Source organism: Hordeum vulgare, chromosome 7H (assembly GCF_904849725.1).
Source record: "Hordeum vulgare subsp. vulgare chromosome 7H, MorexV3_pseudomolecules_assembly, whole genome shotgun sequence".
Taxonomy (NCBI): Eukaryota; Viridiplantae; Streptophyta; class Magnoliopsida; order Poales; family Poaceae; genus Hordeum; species Hordeum vulgare.
In genome coordinates, this window is record NC_058524.1 from 411,895,658 (window position 1) to 411,919,473 (window position 23,816).

Genomic DNA, 23,816 nt, shown 5'->3' on the forward strand with positions numbered 1-23,816 from the left:
CGAGGTATCACCCTCGGTACCCGATAGTATCTCTATAGCGTCGCACAACTAAGGGGGTGTAAGTGATGTGCCGGGTCTGGCTCGTCGATCAGGGATCGAGATTTGAAAACAAGCGGGGCAACTGGACTACGGGGTCAGAGCGGAAGATTGCTCCACCTATACTAAACAGTTTAAAGGTACAGTACTGAAAGTAGCAGTTCATCAAAAATAGGCTATGCATCAGATATAAGAGCTAACTACAACAGTAGCAAAATACTAATGCAAGCATGAGGGGGAAAGACATAGGCGATATAGGGACGATCAAGGGGGGTTTGTTTTCCTTGTTGCTCTGCGGCAAAGGGTTGGTCCGCAGGGTCGTAGATGTACCCGGCAGCAACGTCAGTCTCGGGGTCTACCAGTAAGAAGAGGGGGGAGAAACAATAAATAACAGCAACAGGTGCAACACTAAGCATGACATGGCAATATGCAGACTAGGCATGAGCTAACGCAGCAACATCCATCATAGACGGGTCGGAAGAATATCTGATGATATTTTTCGGGTCTCGGGCTACTATCGGTCAGAGGAAAACGATGGAAAAGTTCCATGTTTGCTATGCTAGGGACGCGTGACAAACGAATGGATCGCGTATCCGGGTTCGTCTCGTTCTGCTGATCAACTTTCATGTTGAAAATATTATGATGTGACTTACGGATTATTTTATAGTAATTTTTAAAGTTTTATTCAATATTTAGGAATTAAAAACAGATTTAATTAATTTGATTAAATGCAATTATGACATCAGCAGGATGTCATGCTCACATCAGCAGTTGACTGGTCAACTGACCAGTGGGTCCCGTGCGTCATAGACTCAGTTTTTAATTAGGGTTAATTATTAATTAATCATATTAATTTAGTGGGGGGCCCACGTGTCATAGTCTAATTATCCTAATTACTTAATTATCCATTTATTTAATTAACTAATTAAATAAATAATATATCTAATTATTTATTTATTTAATAAAAACATATTTTTATTTTTATATTTTATTTTTATTATCACTTTTATTTAACAGCGTATGGGGCCTCCCTGTAAGTGGGAGTGGGGTTTGGCCCCATCGGTAAGTGACAGCGGTCTAATACACACACATATCCATATTTACCTCCATACATTAAACATAACGTATTTTCCCTATACATGCATACATACATAATAATACATACGTACATACATGCATCTAATACATACATACACATATACATCATTGTACATATTTTTGTTTTCTAACTCATCTCCAACCTCTCTCTCTCTCAGGACATCTCTCTCACAGGAACATCCTCTTCTCAATAGAGAGAGGGAGGCAACTCCACCTCCACCTCCCAGAGCTCAACGGCGCCGAAACGCGACGGCGATCGCCTGAATGGAACTGGGAGAGGGAGGAGGAGACGATGGCCGGGGCCCGGAGCTCACCGGCGTTGACGGGAGGGCCCGATGTAGCCGGAGTGCACGGGGAGTCGGCGCGGTTCGGCTAGGAGGAGCGTTCCGGTGGTGGTGACGACATTGGGGCGGCTCCGGCGATGCAGAGGGGGCTGGGGCCGGCCGGATCCAGCCCGGAGGAGGCGAGGCGGCCGCCGGAGGGCCGTCGGAGGGGCTCGGCCGACGACAGGAGGTGGTTGTGGAGGAGGGGGCCAGCGCGAGGTAGGCCGAGTTGATCTGGGACGGTCTCGGGCTAGTGGCGTTGGTGGCGGGGGTGGAGGGGCAGGGTGGTTGGGGTCCCTGGTACGAGGGGAGAGGGAGCCTCGGGGGAGAGAGAGCGATGGGAGGAGGGGAGCTCGGGGGCGGGGCGCTCGCGGTCCAGGGGGACGAGGGGAGGGAGAGGGCGACGGGGAAAGATGGGATCTCGGGCTCTGGAGGGGATCGGCGATGGGAGAGGGAAAGGGGATCGATCCCACGGGGGACTCGGTCGTGGGAGAGGTGGGAGTAGCGACCGAGGGGGGAGAGTGGCGACGGCAGGGGGAGCGAGTGGGGAGGAGGCTAGGGTTGGCCTAGGGGCTTTATACCCTTGGGGGTGGGCCGACGGTTGGGTGGAGTGGGCCGACCTGGGGGAAAGGCCATGGCCGAGGGGAGGAAGTGGGAGGTTTTGTTTCTTTTTATTATTATTATTATTTATTTACTTATATATTATTTTTTTAATACTTTCTTTTATTTATTTTTTATTTTTCTATTTTTTTATTATTTCTGTTTCAAATATATAAGGTTTTAACCAATTTTAAAATGCTCGATTTATTTCTATAAATCATTAGGGGATTTTCCATCCAACCGTATTGCATTCGAAACTTTTATCACTTGACTTTAATTTCAAACTAAAATTCAAATTGTCTTGAACTAACGCGAGATCAACGATAGGAAGCACGGTGACGTGGCATTCATTGCATAGGTTTATTGTAGCAACAGTTGAGGATGTCACAAAGCAAAACTCTTGATATGTGACGAATAAAAATATAGCTCCAAGTAATATTACCGATGGTTGTTAGAAGAAAGAGGCGATGCCTTCCGGGGCATCCCAAAGCTTAGCTGCTTGGTACTCCTTGGATATTACATTGGGGTACAATGGTGCATCCTCAAGCTTAGGCTTTTATTAGTCCTTATTCCTTCATCCATTGTGATCTCACTCAAAACTTTACTTTAAGTACTGTTGAAAACCTATTCCAATTTTGTTTTTGCATTATACCTACTGTATTCTAACTTTACCATGGATTACCCCCCCCCCCCCCCCCCCGTTACAAACTATAGAATCATCAAAATAAGCACACAACGCAAAGGAAATAGAACCTATCAAAAACAGAACAGTCTGTAAAGACTCAAATTTTACTCATACTTGTGTAACTCCAAAGACACTTTTGATGCTTTTGTGATTTTAAGAACTTCTCTACTGAACGCAAAAGTTTTTGTTTTTCAACAAAATTAAAGCAACTAACACCCCACATGATCCTAAATCATTTACTTGGCACAAACACTAATTAAAACATAAAAGACAGAATCATAACAGTAGCATAATTGTGCAAACACTCAAGAACAGAAAGCAAAGGTGAAAAATAAATTTTATTCATTGGGTTGCCTCCCAACGGGCGCTATTGTTTTATGCCCCTAGCTACGCATGAAGCATATATTCAAGTGTTGCCACCCCCACTGATTTGCGCTGGTTCCCCTCCAAGCTTAAAGGGTGATGTAAGACGACGACAGTAAGTATTTCCCTCAGTTATGAAACCACGGTATCAATCCAGCAGGAATATCCATAAGACTATGTAAGCGGTACGTGAACACAAATAACAAATCCTCGCAACCTAACGTGTGTAGGGGTTGTCAATCCCTCGTGGGTAAAGTAAAATGATGGGCAAATAAAGTGATGGAAAATAAACGCGGCAAGGTATTTTTGTTTTCTTATAATATAGATTTAAAATAAAAGAACAAAAAAAAGGAAATGCGAATAGAAAAATAGAGATTGCAAATAGATGATGTGAAATAGACCCGGGGGCCGTAGGTTTTACTAGTGGCTTCTCTCGAGAAAATAGCAAACGGTGGGTAGACAAATATATAGGCATCACGTCCAAGACAAGTAGACCGACTTTTGCATGCATCTACTTCTATTACTCCACACATCGACCGCTATCCACCATGTATCTAGTGTATTGAGTTCATGGAGAAATGGAGTAACGCTTTAAGAACGATGACATGATGTAGATAAGATCTATTCATGTAGGATTAGACCCCTGCGTTTTATCCTTAATAGCAACAATACATGCGTGTCATGTCTCCTTCTATCACTGAGATTGAGCACTGCAAGATCGAACCCATCACAAAGCACCTCTTCCCATTGCAAGATAAAAGATCAAGTTGGCCAGAAAAAAACCAAATATCAGAGAATACGAGACTATAATAATCAAGAATGGATATAATTTCATAGATCTAATCATAAATTCACAATTAATCGGATCCCAACAAACACACCGAAAAGATAGAGTTACATCAAATGGATCTCCAAGAGACCATTGTATTGAGAAGAAAAAGAGAGAGAAAGCCATCTAGCTACTGCCTATGGACCCGTAGGTCTGATATGAACTACTCACGCATCATCGGAGGAGCACCAATGAGGATGATTAACACCTTAAGATCGTGTTCCTCTCCAAAACGGGCTCTAGATTGGATTTCTTGTCTTCTGGAACTTGTGGCGGCTGAAACGATTTTTCGTCGACTCCTCTAGGGTTTCTGGAATATTGTGGTATTTGTAGATCTCACAAGCAGTGGAGGAGGTGCCCAAGGCCCCCACTATCCACCAGGCTGCGCCAGGGGCCCTGGGCGTGCCCTGGTGCCTAGTGGGCTGCCTGGCCTCCTCTGGTGATCATCCTTGGTCCCCAAGTTTCCTTCTGGTCGAGAAAAAATCTCCAAAACGTTTTGTGGCATTTGGACTTCATTTGGTGTTGATTTTCTGTGAAGGAAAAAAGAGCAAAAAACAGCAACTGTCACTCGACACTATGTCAATAGGTTAGTCCTAAAAATGGTATAAAATTTCTATAAAATGATCATAAAATATCCAAGAATCATAATATAACAACTTGCGGTAAGAACTTGCATGACATGTTTGCATAGACCAAGGTGGAAACTAAGGGATATTAAGTCCTCCTTTTAATAGAGAACCTGAACAAAGCATTAACACATAGTGAATACATGAACTCCTTAAACTACAATAATCACCGGAAAGAATCTCAATTATTGCCACCGTGGGCTATGCAAATCATGACACATAATAGGTGCATACAACTTGCAATATATATCCAAAAAACTCTCATATTCACAAAAACATAATAGGTTCAGATGTGAAATCATGCACTCGGGACCTAGTGACAAACATTAAGCATAGCAGAGTCATGGCAACATCAATCTCACAATATAGTGGATACTAGGGATCAAGCCCTATCAAAATAACTCGATTACATGATCAATTGCATCCAATCCAATCACCGTCCAGCAAGCCTACAAAAAATTACTCACTCTCGATGGTGAGCATCATGCTGGTGTTGATGGAGAAGGGTTGGTGATGACGACGACGAAGAATCCCCCTCTCTGGAGCCCGAAACAGACTCCACATCAGCCTCCCCGATGAAGAAGAGAAGTTGGCGGTGGCTCCGTCTCGTAAAATGCGATGAAAACTTCTCTCCTATTTTATTATTCAGAGTTAGGAATTTATAGGACTAGAATTAGGGTAGGAGGAGCCACGAGGTGGCCCCAAGCCATCAAGGCATGCCTAGGGGGTGGGCGCACCTTGTTGGCCTGGCACCAACAGGTGGCCCCCCTCTCTTGGGTCTTCGCTCCATTATTTTTTATATATTATAGAAAAATCAACAAAAAGTTTCATGTGATTTGAAGAACTTTTATTTCTGCACATAAACAACACCATGAAAGTTCCGCTCAAAACAACGTGAGTCCGGGTTAGTTTAATTCAAAACCATGCAAATTAGAGTCCAAAACAAGAGCAGACGTGTTTGGAAAAGTAGATACGTTTAGGATGTATGAGAACTCAATATAATCTCATGAATAATGTGAACATAAACCCACAATGCATCGGATCCCAACAAACGCACCGCACAAGAGTGATTACATAAGTTAGATCACCACGGGAATCGCGATGATCTTGGCAATGAAGAACATAAAGAGAGAGAGATAGCCATCTAGGTACTAATTAACTACGGACTCGTAGGTCACACATCATCATGGGAGCAGCAAGAGGTTGATGTAGAGGCCATTCATAATCGACCCCCCTGTGGAAGGGCACCGAAACAGGGCTCCAGATGGGCACACGATGGAACAAAAGCTTGCGGCGGTGGAAAAAATCTTTCTGGAGGCTCTCTAGGGTTTTTTGTATATATGTAAATTTATAGCAAAGAGCACAGTGCCAAGAGAGCTGGGAGGTGGCCCCAAGCCATCAGGGTGCGTCCACCCCATGGGTGCGCCCTATTGGCTCGGGGGTACCCCGTGTGCCCTCTGGTCTTCCTCCGAAGCTTCTAGGTCTTTATTTTTTCCAGAAAAACTCATCAAAATTTGTGGATTATTTGGACTTCGTTTGGTACAATATTTCTGAAAATCCAAAAACATGCAGAAAACAACAACTAGCACTTAGCATTGGGTTAATAAGTTACTGCCCAAAAATAATATAAACCAACAAGTAAATGCTTAAAATGCATCCTAGAATGATAATATAATAACATAGAACAGTAAATAATTATAGATATGTTGGAGACGTATCAATGGACTCCACCGCAAATAAACAACGGGGCATCGACCGTCTCCGCAACCATCTGATCAATGTTTCTTTGTGTGGCGCACAACACCCTCCCTACTGCATACGTGTTTGCAACATTTATCGTGTTGCAAACAAACGAGCGGAACACGGTGCATGTTGCAGACCACCAAAACTATCTCTCTACTCACTACCTCGCCTAATCCACAATCGCCACTAAGCAAAGGAGAGGCGCCTCGTGCCATCGCGTCCCACAACGACCTGTCTCTCAGGTGGTTACCCGCCCCACCGTTCGGATCCTTTATTGATGTTCGGTGTCGCCGGAGCCGCCCTTGCACTGCCCCACCACACATCTCTACCGCACCTGCCTCATGTGAGTGCCACCGCCTGTGGGTCATGGTCGCCAAGCGCCTTCATGCGGGGTCTTCACCGTCGAATGGCTCCCCACTGACCGGATCGATGGATCATGCGAGATGTGTCACGCTAGTGCAGAGCACTGTAAACCTCACCCGTCTTGTCACCACCTCCAGCGTCGACAACAACCACAGTCATCGCGACATGGGTCCATGCCCATGCCATGCTCGGTCATGCTACATTGTTCACAAGATCACCTTTGAGGCAAGTTTCTGCAACAACGACTTTGTTGAGGAATGGCGAAGGCATAAAAATTCGAGAAAACTCAAGAGATTTTGTGTTTCATTGCATTGAAAAGATAGAGTTTGGTTACAACCCTCCTAGGAGAGAGAGTTCAGGGAAGAACATGATTAGAAACTTAATCTACATCCCATGTGGTTGGCATGATGACCCTGAGGCAAGGGGCACAAGAACGTGCCCATTGCTCGGCCTCATCCTTGATCTTAGAGACCAGGACATGAACAAGGGGTTGGGCACCGTCGAATATGCTCTTGTTGCGCTCCTTCCTGATCATCCACGACGCGAGGAGGGCGATGGAGGCAAGACCTTTTCGCATCGATGCACGTGTGCTTTGCTTGGCGCGGAGCCACCAGTCCATGAGGATGTCTTCATTGCTTGGTACTGCGGTGGTCATTCTAAGCCAGGCAAGAATCTCATGCCAAGTCTGCATGGCTAAGGGGCACTCCAAGAGTAAGTGGCGCATCATCTCGGGAGCTTGGCCACACAATGGGCATCGGGCCTGGTGTTGGAGGCCCCGCCTAGTGAGGCGATCAGCAGTCCAGCATTTGTCTAGGTTATCTAACCAGTGGAAGAATTTCACACGTGTCGGTGCCCAACTCTGCCAAATGAGTTTCTAGGAGAAGCAGGTTGTGGAGCCCTGAAATGTGGTGAGTTTGGATGAGCAGGCCGTGTAGGTGTCGTACGTCGTCCACTTCCACACGAGCTGGTCAGGGGCATTTGAGAGGTGGAAGCATGAATGTCTCGTGCCTAGCTGTGGCATGTAGACCCGCGGCAACGGTTTGGGTCTTGCGTCGGTAAATGATGACGGATCTACTACGCGACGTGGTGGTCAAGTTTCTGCAACATGATATATGTTACAATGTTTTTGGCAACAAAGGTCTTGTTGCAAGAACATAGAGAACAAGCCGAAGATGTTATGAATATACAGAGAAGATGTTTGGTCCTGTTGTAATGAAGGTTTTACAAACGCCAACTAGATATTTTTCTTGGCATTAGCATCGCAAAGAATATAGTCTTGATTTCTTATTTGATATCTTCACGGCAAATCAATCCAATCTAATGGTTGATGAAGTTTTCAAGAGTCTTGTTGCAGAAAAATAAAGAGGAGAAGCAATTGAACGGCTCGCGTCATACAATAGAATCGCTCGGGACCAAGATTGGCCGATGGACTCATAACACGCCCCGGCAAACAAAGAACGAAAAATCAAAGGGAATATTGGCGAGCACTTTTAAATACATTCTCAACTTTATACTAAGCCAGCGTCAATTAATACGGATGTGTGTGTGTTGGGGGGGGGGGGAGGGGGGTTTACAACGTTTCTTCCCACATACGGTTTTCAATCAGACTTTAAGGCAAGGTTTTCAATCCCATGGTGTCAGCGTAACTCCCAGTCCATAAACATGTAGCATCACTACCCCTTTCCAGCCACAATCACACAAATTACTCAAATTAATATTTAGGAACATATACAGGTAAATAAAGGTCACATCGTACTGTTGCGTTTGTAGATGACCTCGATATCTTTCTTTTTCACCTCTTTGGAACGGTTGCCACCCCTCTCAGAGCAGCCAAGGAAAGGATGTCAGGGACAAGCCATGAACTCGGCGCAAGCTTCACTCAGCTTCTTGAAGCCGTGTCGGTCGGCCATGGCCAGCGTGGCTGCCACGGTCTCGACGTCGAGGCTCTTGCACAGGACACGCTCGCAGATCGCCCTTAGCCTGCCCATGCCGTACCGCTCGGCGGCGATAAGGAGGTGCCGGATCATCGCCTTGTGACCGGCGCCATCAAGGCCACCCAGGACGGGCAGCGCGTCCGTGTAGGCGAACTGGACCAGCGCCCAGACCGACGGTGCCGGCATGTCTCCGCCGTCCATGAAGATTTGCACCTTCCCGTCACTGCGCGCCGTCGCTGTGTGGATGTGGTGCTTGAGGAAGCCAGGTGCCCGAGCGTCGAGGATGCAGTAGTACGCGCCGATCGTCCCTCCTTCGACTTGGATGATCACGTCCGGCTCCCCCTTGCCGTAGCCGACTTGCTGCAAGAGCGGCAGGCCGGAGGACGGCGTTGGTGGCGGGTCGTCGAAGGTGAGGAAGTCGCCGCAGACGTCGATGACACACTCGATCTTAAGGCGGTCGCCGAGGACGTAGCGCGAGCCGGCATGGAGGTGGCTCCTCCTGGCGAGCTCGCCGGTGCCCCAGGTGCACGTGTCCTCGCTGCTTGCTTCGAACAAGATCGGGTCCTTCTCGCGGAACAACGGCACCGTCTCGTCGGTGGTCTGGTCGACCAGCCCGAACCCGACGCGCGCCCAAGCCACGGCGCCCTCGGTCACTAGCTCGACGAAGGCGGCCACGTAGTCCGACCGTTCCGAGTTGCCGCCAGCATGGTGGGTATCGCCGTCGGGGTAGTAGCGGACGGCCCAGTCAAGGCCGCCGACTGTGAAGGTCGGCGAGTACAGAAAGCCATCTGCGTCACATTGTTTCTTCCTCACGCTGCTGAAGCCGTGGATGTCGAGGACGTGCGTTCCACGGGCCGTCTTCATCAGAGTCGTCGCCACCATGGCGATCGACGCGGGCGCGGTTGCAAGATTGCAACAGATAAAACGGAGTTCTGGTTTCATGCGTTGCTACTTGCTACATCCGCATATATAGGGAGACAGGTTCAGGGTTGGTACTACTTCTTTGTGCCCGGACTCTAGATAAGATAGGCGGACCAGATAAGAATAACAACTTTTTGAATTTAAATGTTCAATTGTCATAACCGCGCGGACTGCAGACGTTGACAAAACCTTTTTATCTTCTTTCGCGGTCATTTTTTTTGACCGCTTAATAAAGTTAAAAACATGAAAAAAATAAAATATTACATCTTTCACTGGTAGATAGTGGTACTGCAATAGGGGAAGGAGGATCATGGGTGTCTTCGAATTTCGCAATACTAGTAGCAAGCTCATGGGCTATTGACTCAGCTTCTCTGAGCTCATGTGCAAAACTTACTCTAGCAAACTCTCTGGATATATAGTAGGAATCGTTAAACACTATCGCTGCAATCCCCACTTGTAAGGAGCTCCACTGCTTGAGAAACTTGATGGCGGCCGCTACAAATTATCCGACTAATTTGCTGGGAATATCAGTCGGGCCATCACGTAGCCAACGCAAAATAATCCACACACACGGGATCTAGCAACGTTCTGACGCTGACGGGCGCTTCATTGCAGCTTCGCCGCGGAAGACGGGAGCTCCGTTGCAGTCTTGACACCGGCGAAGGGTGCTCCATTCCAGCTCCGCACGCGCGGCGGCGACGGGCACTCCATGGCAGCTCCGACGCCCGTCGACCGGTGTTCCATTGCAGCTCCGTCATTGGCGACGGGCGCTCCATTGCAGCTCCACCGCGGTCGACGGACGCTCCATTGCAGATCCCACGCCAACGACGGGCGCTCCGTGGCAGCTCCGCGAGGGCGACGGCCATGCACCCTCCATGGCAGCTCCGTTGTCAGCATCCGGCGCTCCATTATAGCTCCGTACAGACGGCGGTGATGTGTGCTCCATGGCAGCGACGAACGCCTCATTGCAGCTCGGGCACGCTTCACTGCAGCTCTAGCGCGCTTTACTGCAGCTCCAACGACGCTTCACTGCAGCACCGACGAAGCTTCAAATCAAACAACCTGAAAAGAGCGCTTAACTGGAGCTCCCAACTTGCAACATTAGCAGCGCCACCCCCGAGGATGCACCGCAACACTATGGCCATGGATGAGTTGCACCGCAGCACCGACGGTTGTCGACGAGCACTGCACCGGCGAGCGGCCGCCTCCCTCCTGCGAGTTGTGTCACTCCCTGGGGTTCCATCACTACGGCAGCCCATCACTTGCGGTTGGGATGCAAGCAGGGGGAGTCGCTGTCGTTCCTGGCTCGACGCACGATGGGTGGGGTGCAGCGGTCCGCCATTGAAGCCTCTCCTCTCTCATGTATGACGACACAGGGATGAAGGAAGGGGAAAATGAATGAAAGAAAAATGTGTGCAGGCGAAGAGGTAAGGTTGGCTGAGAGGACTTGCGAGCAGCTTGGAAGAGATAAGAACAAGTACAATAGAGCTGAATCAGCTGGTTATAAGAAATAAATTAATATATTTTTATTTAGTTACATGAAAGAGAAGAGGTAAGCGGACTCTTAGCTAAGAGTCAGCTCTAGCACGTGCTTCTAGACATTTTGTGAGTATGAAAGGTGGGTCATATAATAAAGTAGTACACTTTTGCAATTAACTATTGTACATGTTGGCTATAAGATGGGCTATAGATGACATGTCATGGCTTATAGCCAACAGCTGACTATACTATTTTACTTGCTCTAAGCGGAATGGCATGTGTGGCCGGACACGTGTCATGCCCTTCAGGTGGTTTACACAGCGTGGAAAATGGAAATCATCAAATCATCCGATAGAAAACAAACGTTTTCCAAACTTTCATTGGGTCTTCCCCAATATACTGGTCATTCCCCTCTCCAAGCCTATCTCTGATCATGTCCCATGTTTGGTTTCAATTGGTACTGATATTCCAAAATAAAAGGTTTTCAGATTTGAAAACTATTGGCTACAGATTAATAGCTTTAAAGAAACTGTGCAAAATATTTGGCTCAAGATGTGAATGAACCTGACAGTGCTAAGACAATTACTACCAAGTTTAAAAGGTTGAGAAATGGGTTAATATTTGGGCTAGAGGTCTCTCATAGCTTGCTTTCTCTGTCAAATCTTGCAATGAGATGGTCAAATTTCTAGATGACATTGAAGAGTTCAGGGAATTGTCTGATGCAGAATGGAATGGCAGAGAAATAGTTAAATCGCATATTCTCAATCTCCTTTCCCACCAAGCAGCTTATTGAAAACAGAGGGCCACTATCAAATGGATTCTCAATGGGGAAGCTAACACTAAGAACCTGCAAGCCAAAGCTACAATAAATTACAGGAGAAATCATACTACTAGTTTGGAGGATGAAAATGGGATTGTGCAACAGGAGCACTCCACTAAAACAGCCATTTTCTGGAGGGCTTTCAAACATAGGATGAACAACTCTGTTCCAACTTTCAACTTCTTGCAGCTTGACACACTTATTTGCAAAAATCCTAATCTGCTTGATCTGGATAGACCTTTCACCAAGGAGAAAATTGATAAAGTGATTAAATAACTGCTCTTTGAAAAATCCCATGGCCCTGATGGGTTTAATACAGATTAGATCTTGTTGGGATATCATAGCACCTAATTCATACCTGCTTATTGAGGATCTTTATCAAGGGAAGATTAATTTATAGAACATCAACTCATCTTTCATCACTTTCCTGCCGAAAAAGGATGCTCCTATTAATGCCAATGATTACATACATATTTTCCTGCTGAACTATTCCATCAAAATTATTGAAAACTCTTAGCCAATAGGTTACAAGCTGTGATTCTTCAACTAGTGCATAAAAACCAATATGGGTTTTTTTTAAAAGATCCAGCGATGGCTGGCATATATTGAAAATAGCAGGTAGCACATGGTGAAGAAAACATAAGGGGGTGGTGATCAATGGATCAAGGATGTAATTAGAAGAGAGGGAAAAAAGGGGCGTAACAGACGATATTTATCTTTCACGGCGGCTCCCCAAAGGGGTGCTCCAATGAAACTGCGCCTCCCTCGCGCCAAAGTCTAAGAGTCTTGATGATTTCCTCTTTTATGTCTTGTACTTGTGCTGCCTTGTTTCTGGAGGTGCAATCGTTGCGCTCCTTCCAAATCTCGGCAAGGATTAGGATGATCATTGTTTTGATTGCCTTCTTGTGCTCCGGCTTAGCTTTGTTTACCATTTGGGATATGATGGTAGTTGGCTTGCTAGAGTTTAGCCATTTGCTTGGGTGAAGGGAGCTACAACCGTCGTATGATGCAGCCTGTGTCCAAACGGATATTGCTATCGGACACTGCCAGAACAAATGAACTGAAGATTCTAGGTTTCGGAGGCATAGCTGGCAGAAGTAGTTGTTCGTCGACCCTCTTCTTTGTAGGCGATCATTGCGCCACAATCTATCCTTAAGGAGCAGTCATGTGAAGAACTTAAGCTTTGCAGGTACCCATGTGGCACATACAAGCTTCCTGAGGTCTGATTAAAAGAACCCCTGGAATTGGGCCTTATACGCAGATTTGGCAGTGTATACTCCTGATGCCTCGTGTCTCCATTTGATTGTGTCGCCTACTTGCTCTTGAAGCTGAATATTCCTACTATGAATCCATCTCTACAGCCTGACTGTCTCCTCCCAAATAATTGAGGTGTCTCCGTGGGCTAGGTCTGCAATCCAGGTGTCGTTTTGCAGTGCCTCCTTCACCGATCTATTCTTTCTGCCGGTATGTTTGAATAGCTGTGGGAAGGTTGTCTTTAGGTTCCCCGAACCTGTCCAAGAGCAATTCTAAAATGAAGCCAGCTCGCCGTTCCCTAGTGTAACGACCGTGGAGGCGCTGAACAAAGCTCTGTCGTCGTCGTCACATGGTAGCTGCATGCCATTCCAGGCCCTGTCGTGGCTTGTCCAGGACAGCCATAGCCAACGAAGTTGTAGAGCTCTGTTGAAGCGTGTCATGTCCAGAATGCCCAGTCCTCCGTTTTCAACCGAGGAGCATACTACTGGCCAGCCTACTTTGCATTTTTCCCCGCTGATTTCCTCCTCTTGTGCCCATAGAAAACGGCGTCGAACCTTGTCATCCTCAAGTAAAAAAAAATGGTGCTCGCAGCAGAGATAAGGCAAAAGTGGGCAGTGCGGTAAGAACATTGCGAACCAAAACCCGTCTACCGGCTATGGTAAGCAGTCTTCCTTTCCATCCAGCTAGCGTGGCCCGAATCCTATCTAAGATGAACTGGATGTGGACGAGGTGCAACCGCGAGAGTGTTAGCGGGAGCCCGAGGTATTTCACTGGGAAATCTACTGTCTCTCCTCCAAAGTTTTGAAGAACTTCCTGAAGGTTGATTCCCTCGCAGCGGATGGCAGAGACAATTGATTTCACCGGGTTCATACGCAGTCCAGTTGCCTGCCCAAAGTCTCGTAGGATGCCAAGTAGCATGTCTATCTCTTGTCTATTGGGGTTAGCAAAAATAACTGCGTCATCGGCATAGAGGCTAACCCGGAGGGGGATTTGTCAACCCGACAGAGGGGCCAACATCTGCATTTCAGTCGCCCATGCTAGCAGTCTGTGTAGGGGGTCAATGGCGATGATGAAAAGCAGGGGCGATAGCGGGTCTCCCTGGCGCAGCCCCCTACGATGAAAGATATGGCTGCCTAAGGTTCCGTTGAGCACGAAGGATGATGACGCTGTGTTGAGAAGTAGAGAGATCCAATCGCGCCATCGTGCCGGAAATCCAAGCGCTTGTAGCAGCTCTAGAAGGTATTCCCAGGAGACGTTGTCAAAAGCTCGTGTGTTAGAGCATATTTCTCCATATGTGGTTTTGGTAATTAATGACAATCCCTATGGACTAATGGTTGTCGTAAGTTATATTTATAGGATTTGTCCATAGACACTTCTTGAAGTTCATCTGTTGGGTTCAAGGAGTTAATATGATGACCAAGGTGGTATTCAAGGTATTATCCAAAGAATGGTCATAGAGGCACAAGGTTGATCAAGAACGTCAGACAAAGAGTAAATCAGATGATCAACACACAAAGCATACAAGATGTACCGAGAGGGATCAAGTGATCCCATGGTATGGTAAGCATTGTCCATTACGTGTTTGTGTACTAACCCATGGTGTTCGTGAGAATTCTATGTGGGGTTAGGTATGATTTCACGGGCTTGCGTCTAGAGGAAGATCTCATACAACCCATGAAGGATGACGTCAAGTGGTGATCGTCATCAAGATTGCGGCGTGCAAGTTCAAGTGGATTAGCACGAAGATATCATGCTTGGAGTTTGCCATCCATTGTGGTGGCAATGGACTTGTGAAGATATGCTGAAGAGAGGCTCACCCATGTTGTGTATGGGGGAGCAATCGACTAGTCTTCATCAAGCCAACGCAATCAAGAAGGTGGTCCATCTTGAGGAAGCCAAGATCATCGTCATCTAGCTCAAGAGGACGAGGTGCAAGGTATAGGTTTGTCCTTGATAGGTTTTCTGTTTTAGGATAGATTGTCGTACTGTAAAGGGGGCTCTCAAGTGAGTAGCTTGATCGTATCATTCGTTGAGAGCTCAAACCATTTGCATCCTTGCATCATACTTATTGGTACTTGTTGGGTGTTTCTCTTTGTGAGTTTTAGAGCTTATGGTCATCTTCATGACAAGCTCGAGTTCATCGAAAACGGAGTCCATATGCATCTTCTATGATGTTTTCGATGTTGGGAGTTTTTACCGGTCTTATTCGAAGAAGGGTTCTCACCATTTTCTTATGGTCCTTTCTCTCACTTGCTTCTTATTGATATTTCTATCAAGATTGTGTTATCCCATGTCGTTAGCTTTCCAACAAACTTGGTTTCATTGAATTCGGAGTCTGTATGCAAAAGTTAGAGCAGTTTCAGTATCTAGAGGTAGTACCGCCAGGGTCTAGAGGTAGTACCGCCAGGGTCTAGAGGTAGTACCGCCACGGCTAGAGGTAGTACCGCCACGGCTAGAGGTAGTACCGCCAGGGCTATAGGTAGTATCGCCAAGGTCTAGAGGTAGTACCGCGAGGGCTAGAGGTAGTACCGCTAGGGCTAGAGGTAGTACCGCTAGGGCTAGAGGTAGTACCGCCAGGGGCTAGAGGTAGTACTGCCAGGGGCTAGCGGTAGTACCACTGTGCTCGGGCTATAAGTGGGGGTAACGGTCTGATTTTTTATCCCCCACTATATAAAGGGGGTATTCTTCCCCCTTGTTCTTTTCTTATCCGTTGAGCTCGTGTTCTTCCCCCATTGTTGACCTTCTTAGAGCTTGCTAACTCTCAATCCCTCCAATGATTCTTGCTAGTTCTTGAGGGAAAAGAGAGAGGAGATCTAGATCCACATCTCCACCAATCACTTTCTCCTCTGTGTGAGGGGAACCCCTTGGATCTAGATCTTGGAGTTCTTTGTGAGCTCCTTGTTCTTCCTCTCATATTTCTCCATAGCTTTTGTTGTTGTGGAGGGATTTGAGTGTGAGGGACTTGACCACTTCGTGTGTTCTTGTCATTGCATTAGTTGCATCGGTTTGAGTTCTCCATGGCGATACGTGGAAGTGAAGTTTGAGAAGCCATATTACCTTTTGGTACTTAGTACCCTAGAGATTGTTCTTGGTGGATGCTTGGGCGTCCTAGAAGCTTGGTGGTGTCTTGGAGCTCAATCATTGTGGTGTAAAGCTCCGGGCAAGCGTCGGGGTCTCCAATTAGGTTGTGGATATTACCCCGAGCAATTTTTATGGGTACCGGTATCCGCCCCCAAGGGTTGCCATTTGTACGGGTTCGGTGACCGCCCTCAAGGGTCCCTTAGTGGAATCACGGCATCTTGCATTGTGTGAGGGCTTGAGGAGATTACGTGTAACATCCGGATGTTTAGAATGTTTAGCAAAAACTTTTCCAAAAATTAGGGCCAGAAAATTTTGTTTGTTTCATATTTTTTGAAAAGCGGGAACTAAGTTCTATAATTTGGAGATTTTAATTATATTAAATACCAACTTAAATTTAAATTGATGTTTTGTTCTTTGCTTTTAGTTGGGTTTTGTTTTCAGCATATTCAGTTATGTGCACCTAATTTTTTTTTCTTGGGTTTTCTGAATTTCGTTTGATACGTGTTCGAGCTTGTGCTAATTCTCTATTTTTGTTTCAAAGGAAAATCAATTTATTTTCGTCAATTCACTTCGGACAAAATTTCCACGTCCTAGTTATATTTCTTTTATGTGTGTATTCTACTTTGTTTTATCCACCAAATAGGTCAATTCCATTCCTCGCTTTTATCTTTATTTCTGCTATTCCTTTTCCTAGGCGCAACCCGACTCAATTTTGTCCTTCAACGGAATGGGCTTACACATTTGTTTGTTTTCTTTTCTCTTTCCCTTTCTTTTTCTATGGGCCTGATGACTACCAGCCCATGTCTCCCAACAGAGTGAACCTTCCTCTCCTGCTGAGCGCTCACACACATACATCTAAAGGAAGAGGAAACCTCAACAGCCGCATGCATGATCGTGCACATCTGAAACGGCAACAGTCCTCCCTGACTCCTCCTTTAATTCTTTCTCCTTGACTCATACCGTGGCCTATTCCTCTGCCCATCTCCCGTACTCCAGCGCCTCTTGTGCTTCCTCTTCCTGTGTATGTTTTCATATATACTCCCTCCGTCCGGAAATACTTGTCCTAAAAATGAATGTATCTAGACTTATTTTAGTTATAGATACATCCATTATATTTGTTTTTAGGACAACTATTTCCGGACGGAGGTAGTACAAACGTACAACGTACAAGGGAACCCCTCCTCTAATCCTCTCAACTCTCCATCGCTTCCAGAACCAAAGACATCTTCTTGTGCGCCTCCACGTCCTCTTCCAACTCACATAACACCCTGCCCTTTTTTCCTTCTTCTCTATCTCCAGAAACTCTCTCCAAAGAAACGGTGCTCCATGGACACCGGTGCTCGATCACGATGACGGAGGCCATTCCCATCCATGCCCTTGTGCCAAAACGTTATGCTCCTTGCCGCAGCTCCATTCAGAGAAGAAAGAACGTGATTCGTCAACCACACGCGAAGAATTTCGCATGTCCGTATACACTGTCCGTCGAGTTCATCGCTTTGTATCTTCATGCTCGGTGAGTCTCTGTAATGCCCTAAGTCCCTGAGATCTGATGGTTTTGGGAAAGTTAGTGGCCTTGTATCTTCTAGAGTTTTATTCCTTTTGATGTGATTCTTGCTGGTGTTGTTAGTGTTCTTGGTGGGCTACAGCCACATATATTATTTGTCATGTTTGGAGGCCTGTAGCTATGTTGCATGTAGCTCCCAAAGAGCTAAGATGCAGATTGTGGCAGATTATGCAGTATAGTCATTTTGATCAATGTGTGTGCTTAGTTGATGTTGTGGTGTTCTTCCTTGCTCCAATCCATTCATGTTGGGTTGTTACATGTCTTGGCAACCTAGGAATAGCAGATTTGTGCCAATTGTGAGTGTGGTGTTGAATCTTCCACGTAGAGCTTCATATCTTGTATCGTTGATTCCCGTTGATCCGTAGCTCCGTTTGCAATGTTCTTTATATGGTTTTGCATCGTTTTCACGAGCCGCATCTATTCATGCCATCCTCATGCATGTAAAAATAGCTAAGTGTACAGTTCTGTCCAGAAACTTGCAGTAGTTTAATTTGCTTGTGCTAGTGATAGAATTAGTGATGCATGCCCATTTTTCATCTCATGCATCATGTGATTGTTGCATCTTGTGGTGCTGCTGTTCATTGGCTGTTATTCTCATGTTGGGTAGCACCGGGATCGGAGAATGAATAGATGGAGTCAGGAGAGTACGTGCAGGACGAACGAGAACCATTCCAAGCTGAGGATATCACAGGCAAGATGATATGACCTTGATTCCATCTCTAGACTTGTTATGCTAGTTTTCGTTTCCATGTCATATTTCTCGCTGCCTACCACTGAAATTAAATTTCCTCTTCATATGCCATGAGCCCAAACACCGTTCTCCTTCCTAGCAAACTTGTATGGCTAAGTAGGCTTTGCTCAGCTACTAATATTAGCGTTGCTAGATGCAGGTGCTTTGTCTCATGTGATAACATGAGCTTTGATATCATTATCTTAATTCTGTTATTGAATCAATGCACGTATATACTTGGTAAATGACGGGAGGCCTAGCCTTTTGTCGGGTGCTTTGTTCCGTTATTGCCGCCTTAGTTACCGGTTACCGGTGTTTGATTCCATAATGATCGCTCCTAACACGTTCGGGGTTGTTATGGGGACCCCCTTGATAAATCGCGTGGTGCTAAGGCTTGTCCGGCAGGACCCAACTTTGGTTTTAATCTGCTAATGACCTAATAACCTGCATAGGGAATAGCTACCCCGAGGAATTTAATCAATAACCCGGGCCAGTGCTCCTCATGAGTGTTGGTCCAACCACCTAGCAGTCGGCAAGACCACCCCGGGGAAACTTGAGGTTTGGTCCTTGTCCACTTTGCATAGACGGTGTTGTCCTGAGACTGAGATACGCGGCTCTTATCGGGTCGTCGACACACCGGGAGGTCCTGCTAGCCTTGTCTTACCTTAGCGGTATATCTTGCGTATAGGAATCCCAGTGAAGCTTTGGTTTCCCCCAGAGTTGAGGTTTTCTTCTAAGGAATCCGACGAGATCACGAGATTCATGATAGAGGATGCCTTTGCGGCCTGTGTTCGTTTGTGATGGACTAGTTGGAGCACCCCTGCAGGGTTTAATATTTCAGAAAGCCGTGCCCGCGGTTATGTGGCAACTTGGAATATTTTGTTAACATCCGGTATTAGAGAACTTAAGCATAAACTAATAAAATTGCCAACTGTGTGCGTAACCGTGACTGTCCCTTCGAAGATCTCTCTTCGATCGGGAACACAGTGGGGTTATGAAGGCCGTAGGTAGGTGTTCAGGATCACTTAGTGATCAAGTAGTCCCGACCGTTAGTGTAGACCACCTTCACAATTACTTCGCGTAAGTTAGCGACTTAATCAAGCTTAGGATGATGCAGCCTTATACACTTCACCCTTACCCTACCTAATAACATGACTAGTTCTGACACCAAGGTCTTAGATTGCTAAGTCCCCGTGGCTCACGGATTCCTCCGAAACTCCTAGCAGGTACAGGTACCCCAGAGACAGATGATCCCGACGGCACCCAGCTGGCGTGGCAGTACGACGAGGAGACAGACCGCCTCTACGTGAACTATCCAGAGGACTGAGGCGTGGTCGTGATCATGGGCCTGCAGGCAGGGTAAGATAGCATTTCCATGTTTTGTAGTCCGTAGTGGAACTACCTTGATTGTATATGTGATGTACTCTGAGTTATTAATAAGAAGACAGTTGAATCCGGAATTGTCTACTTGTATTGTTATTTGTGCTATGTTACTTGCTTGCGAAACGCTTAGATGCGCTTCTTTCCTATTCGGGGGCCTCGATCCCCAGATCAGAAAGGACCGTATCTTGGTCGTTACAAGTTGGTAATCAGAGCCTTACGACCATATGAGCCTTTGTGTGATCGTATTTGGCCGAGTCGAGTCTAGAAAATGTTTTGAGTCTTAGTTATATCGGAGAGTAGGATTCTTTTTTCTCCTCTTCTATGCTCTGGTGAGGTTCCCGTCTTAGGAAATCTTTAACTCTACTCCTTTTCTCGCTCAAAAATTTTTTAGGATCACGCGGGTATTTGTGAAGTCTATATGATTTCGATGTGACGGAATCATGTCCTGGTGCCTCCTATCTGCTCTAAGTATCAGTGGAGTTGAGCTCCAGGGATTATCGCGCACATCGCCATCATTCAGATTTCTGAGTATCTACGGACGGAGGGTGTTCGTTATTGCTTCAATACGGGTAGTGGTGAGATAACCCCGATGTCCCCAGTACTGGTGTAGATTGTTCGGGGGTATTACCACACTTTGTATCGTTGTGATCACGAGGATCTATTGTAGATGAAGGTCCGAGATGCTGGTTGTGTGTTGAAGGATGTGATACAGGTGACGGGTTAGTTTAGGAGTTGTGTGAAATACTCCTTGTATCCGTGTACCTGATTGCATGACCAGTTATTTCGGGAATTCATAGGTGGGATATCTAGTAGTATCTTATAGGACTATCTTCCTACAAACGCTTGATTGAGGTTTGGGAAATCTCGGTCATATGTTTGTTCCAAGCAGTTCTAGCTCACACTTGTTTGCAGTGGTCCTTACCAGAATTTTGTCGTCTGTTACTTTGAGGATGCACTCTTGCTATGTTGTTCGAGTGTAATGCAAATTCTATTCAGATATTCTGTCTTCTGATTCAACAATATCTTCAATTATTCTGTGGACTAATATGTTGTCCGTCTTCAGAATGGCTCCACTGACTCGTCAGACCCCAGCGCGTGAGGATATGCCGCCTCCACCTACTCCTCCGCCGCCTCCACCGCCTCCTCCTATAGAGGCCTGGCAGGCGATGATGGCAGCTACTAATGCAAACACTCAGATGTTGTTGCAGTTGATCTAGGAGAGAGCCAATCATAAGGAGGGCAATTTCCAGCACGGTGGCAATCACTTCGCCAATCTGAGTCAGTTCCTGTCAAACCAGCCTAAGACGTTCACTTCTTGCGACCAGCCGTTTGATGTGGAAGATTGGATCCGTGATATGAACAAGCATTTCGAGTGTAGCAATGTGCTTCCGGAGGACTATGTCAAGTTTGCAACGTTTCAGTTGAAGGGGCAGGCTTCTATTTGGTGGCAGCAGCTTAAGGACTCCAGAGGTGACAGGGTGATGACTTGCGACGAGTTTTGTCGTGACTTCAGGTCCCACTACATCCCTTCCAGTTTTGTTGAGGAGATGCGTGAGAAGTTCAGGCGTTTGAAACAGGGCAACAATTCTGTGTACAAGTACAATGTCGTGTTCCACGAGCTGGCCCGTTACGCGTTGCAGGATGTCCCGGATTAGAAGAGCAAGATCTATCAGTTCAGGGGTGGCGTAAAGGAGGACTTGCAGTTAGCGCTTGCTTTGCACGATCCTGAGGAGTTTGACAAGTTCTACAACTTAGCTCTCAGAGCAGAGGCAGCCTTGCTCAGGGTGGAGAACTCCAAGAAGCGCTTCAGAGATTCCAGCTCTTCCTCGACTCACGTGGTTCAGAAGCAACAGAAGTTTTGGGTTTCTCCTCCTCCTCCTCGGCACTCACAGTAGCTGAAGCACTCAGGTGGACGTGGTTCTTCCCACCCACCCAACCCTGGCTTCTAGCAGAGATACCAGCATCAGAAGCAAGGGCCTTCTCAGACTCAGTTCCGGCAGCCAGCAGTTGTCATTTGTCACAAATGTGGGCAGAAGGGTCACTATGCCAACAAATGTACTTCTCAGCTCCGTCTGCCGCCTCCTCCTCCAGGCAAACCTCCAAGCAACGCTCTTATCAAATTCAACCCCAGATCAGCTCGAGTGAACATGGTGAATGCAGCTGAAGCAGACAACTCCTCTGATGTGATCATGGGTAACCTCCTCGTCAATGATATTCCTGCTAAAGTGTTATTTGATACTGGTGCATCGCATTCGCTTATCTCAAGGCCATTCTCATTTAAGCATGGGTTCCCTACTCGTGATTTGCTCAAGCCTCTTTCAATTATGTCTCCGGGTAAGATCATGAATTCTCACATGGTGGTTCCGGACGTTTCTGTCAAGATGGGTGCTTATGCGTTTCTGGTTACTCCAATTGTCTTGGGCAATTCCGACATCGACTTGATTCTTGGTATGGACTGGTTGGCCATGAACAAGGCATCAATTGATTGTGAAGCTAAAGAAGTCAAGCTTACCCACTCTTTGGAGGATGTGATTATATTCACAGCGCGTGATGATACAATCCGTTTGTTCTCCTTGAACGAAAAGGGTGAGATCAATCCTATTGAGCAAGTTCCAGTAGTCTGCGAATATCAAGATGTGTTTCCTGAAGAGCTGCCAGGCATGGCTCCGCGCCGTGAAGTTGAGTTCGTCATTGAGCTTGAGCCAGGCACAGAGCCAGTGTGCAAACGGCCGTACAAGCTGGGTCCAGAAGAGTTGAAGGAACTCAAGAGGAAACTCGATGAGAAGGAGCGTTTGGGTTTGATCAGACCAAGCTCGTCTCCGTGGGTATGTCGTGTTCTATTTGTCAAGAAGAAGGATGGTTCGGACCAGCTGTGTCTCGATTACAGCCCATTGAACAACAAGACAATCAAGAACAAATATCCACTTCCGAACATAACTGAGTTGTTCGAACAGTTGAAAGGCGCTAAAGTATTCTCCAAGCTTGATCTCAGAATGGGCTATCATCAGATTCGCATTCGCGCGGAAGACATTCCGAAGACGGCATTCAGGACTAGTTTTGGCTCGTATGAGTATACGGTCATGTCTTTTGGTCTGGCTAATGCTCCTCCGACTTTTTGTCGATTGATGAACTATATTTTCTCACCATACAAGAATGAATTTGTCTTGCTCTATCTCGACGACATTCTGGTCTTTTCTGAGGATGAGGAAGAACATGAGAAACATCTCAGGTTGGTGCTTCATAAACTGAGAGAATACAAGTTGTATGCCAAGTTTTCCAAGTGCGAGTTCTGGCTGAAAGAAGTGGTTTATCTTGGGCATATTATCTCTGCCAAGGGCATTAAGGTTGACCCATCCAAGGTTCAAGCCATTGTTGAATGGGAACCTCCGCAGAATGTGAAGCAGCTTCAAAGCTTTCTCGGTCTTGTCGGATATTGCAGAAGATTCGTTGAGAACTTCTCCAAAATCGCCAAGCCGCTCTCTAGTCTTCTTCAGAAGGGTGTCAAGTATGTTTGGTCTCCAGAGTGTCAACTGGCTTTCGATACACTCAAAGAGAAGCTTATCTCCACTCCGGTATTGGCCCCTCCGGATGGTTCCAAGCCGTACCAGGTCTTTGGCGATGCTTCTCTCCAGGGTCTCGGTGCAGTCTTGATGCAAGATAGGAAGGTGGTTGCTTATACCTCCAGGCAGCTGAAGCCTGCCGAGAAGAACTATCATGTGCACGATCTCGAGCTAGCAGCTGTTGTGCACGCCTTGATGACTTGGAGACATCTCTTGTTGGAGCGTAAGGTTGAAGTTTTCACCGATCACAAGAGTCTCAAGTATATCTTCACTCAGCCTAACTTGAATCTTCGGCAAACACGTTGGGTGGAAATGCTCCCGGATTTTAATCTGAGTGTTGAGTACACGCCAGGCAAGGCAAATGTTGTGGCACATGCATTGAGCAGGAAGGCATATTGCAACAGTCTGATTCTGCAACCTCTCC

At 46.4% G+C, this 23,816-nt stretch overlaps 1 protein-coding gene across 1 annotated transcript; it reads right to left on the reverse strand.

Annotated features, from left to right (window-relative positions):
• Nucleotides 1-8,510: 8,510 nt before the first annotated feature.
• On the reverse strand, nt 8,511-9,482 carry LOC123406940 (BTB/POZ and MATH domain-containing protein 1-like). Its single transcript, XM_045099956.1, has 2 exons — nt 9,359-9,482; nt 8,511-9,286 (listed from the first exon to the last, which is right to left on the reverse strand). Exons 1-2 carry the CDS (start codon nt 9,480-9,482, stop codon nt 8,511-8,513), a joined length of 900 nt encoding a protein of 299 aa, XP_044955891.1.
• Nucleotides 9,483-23,816: the final 14,334 nt, after the last annotated feature.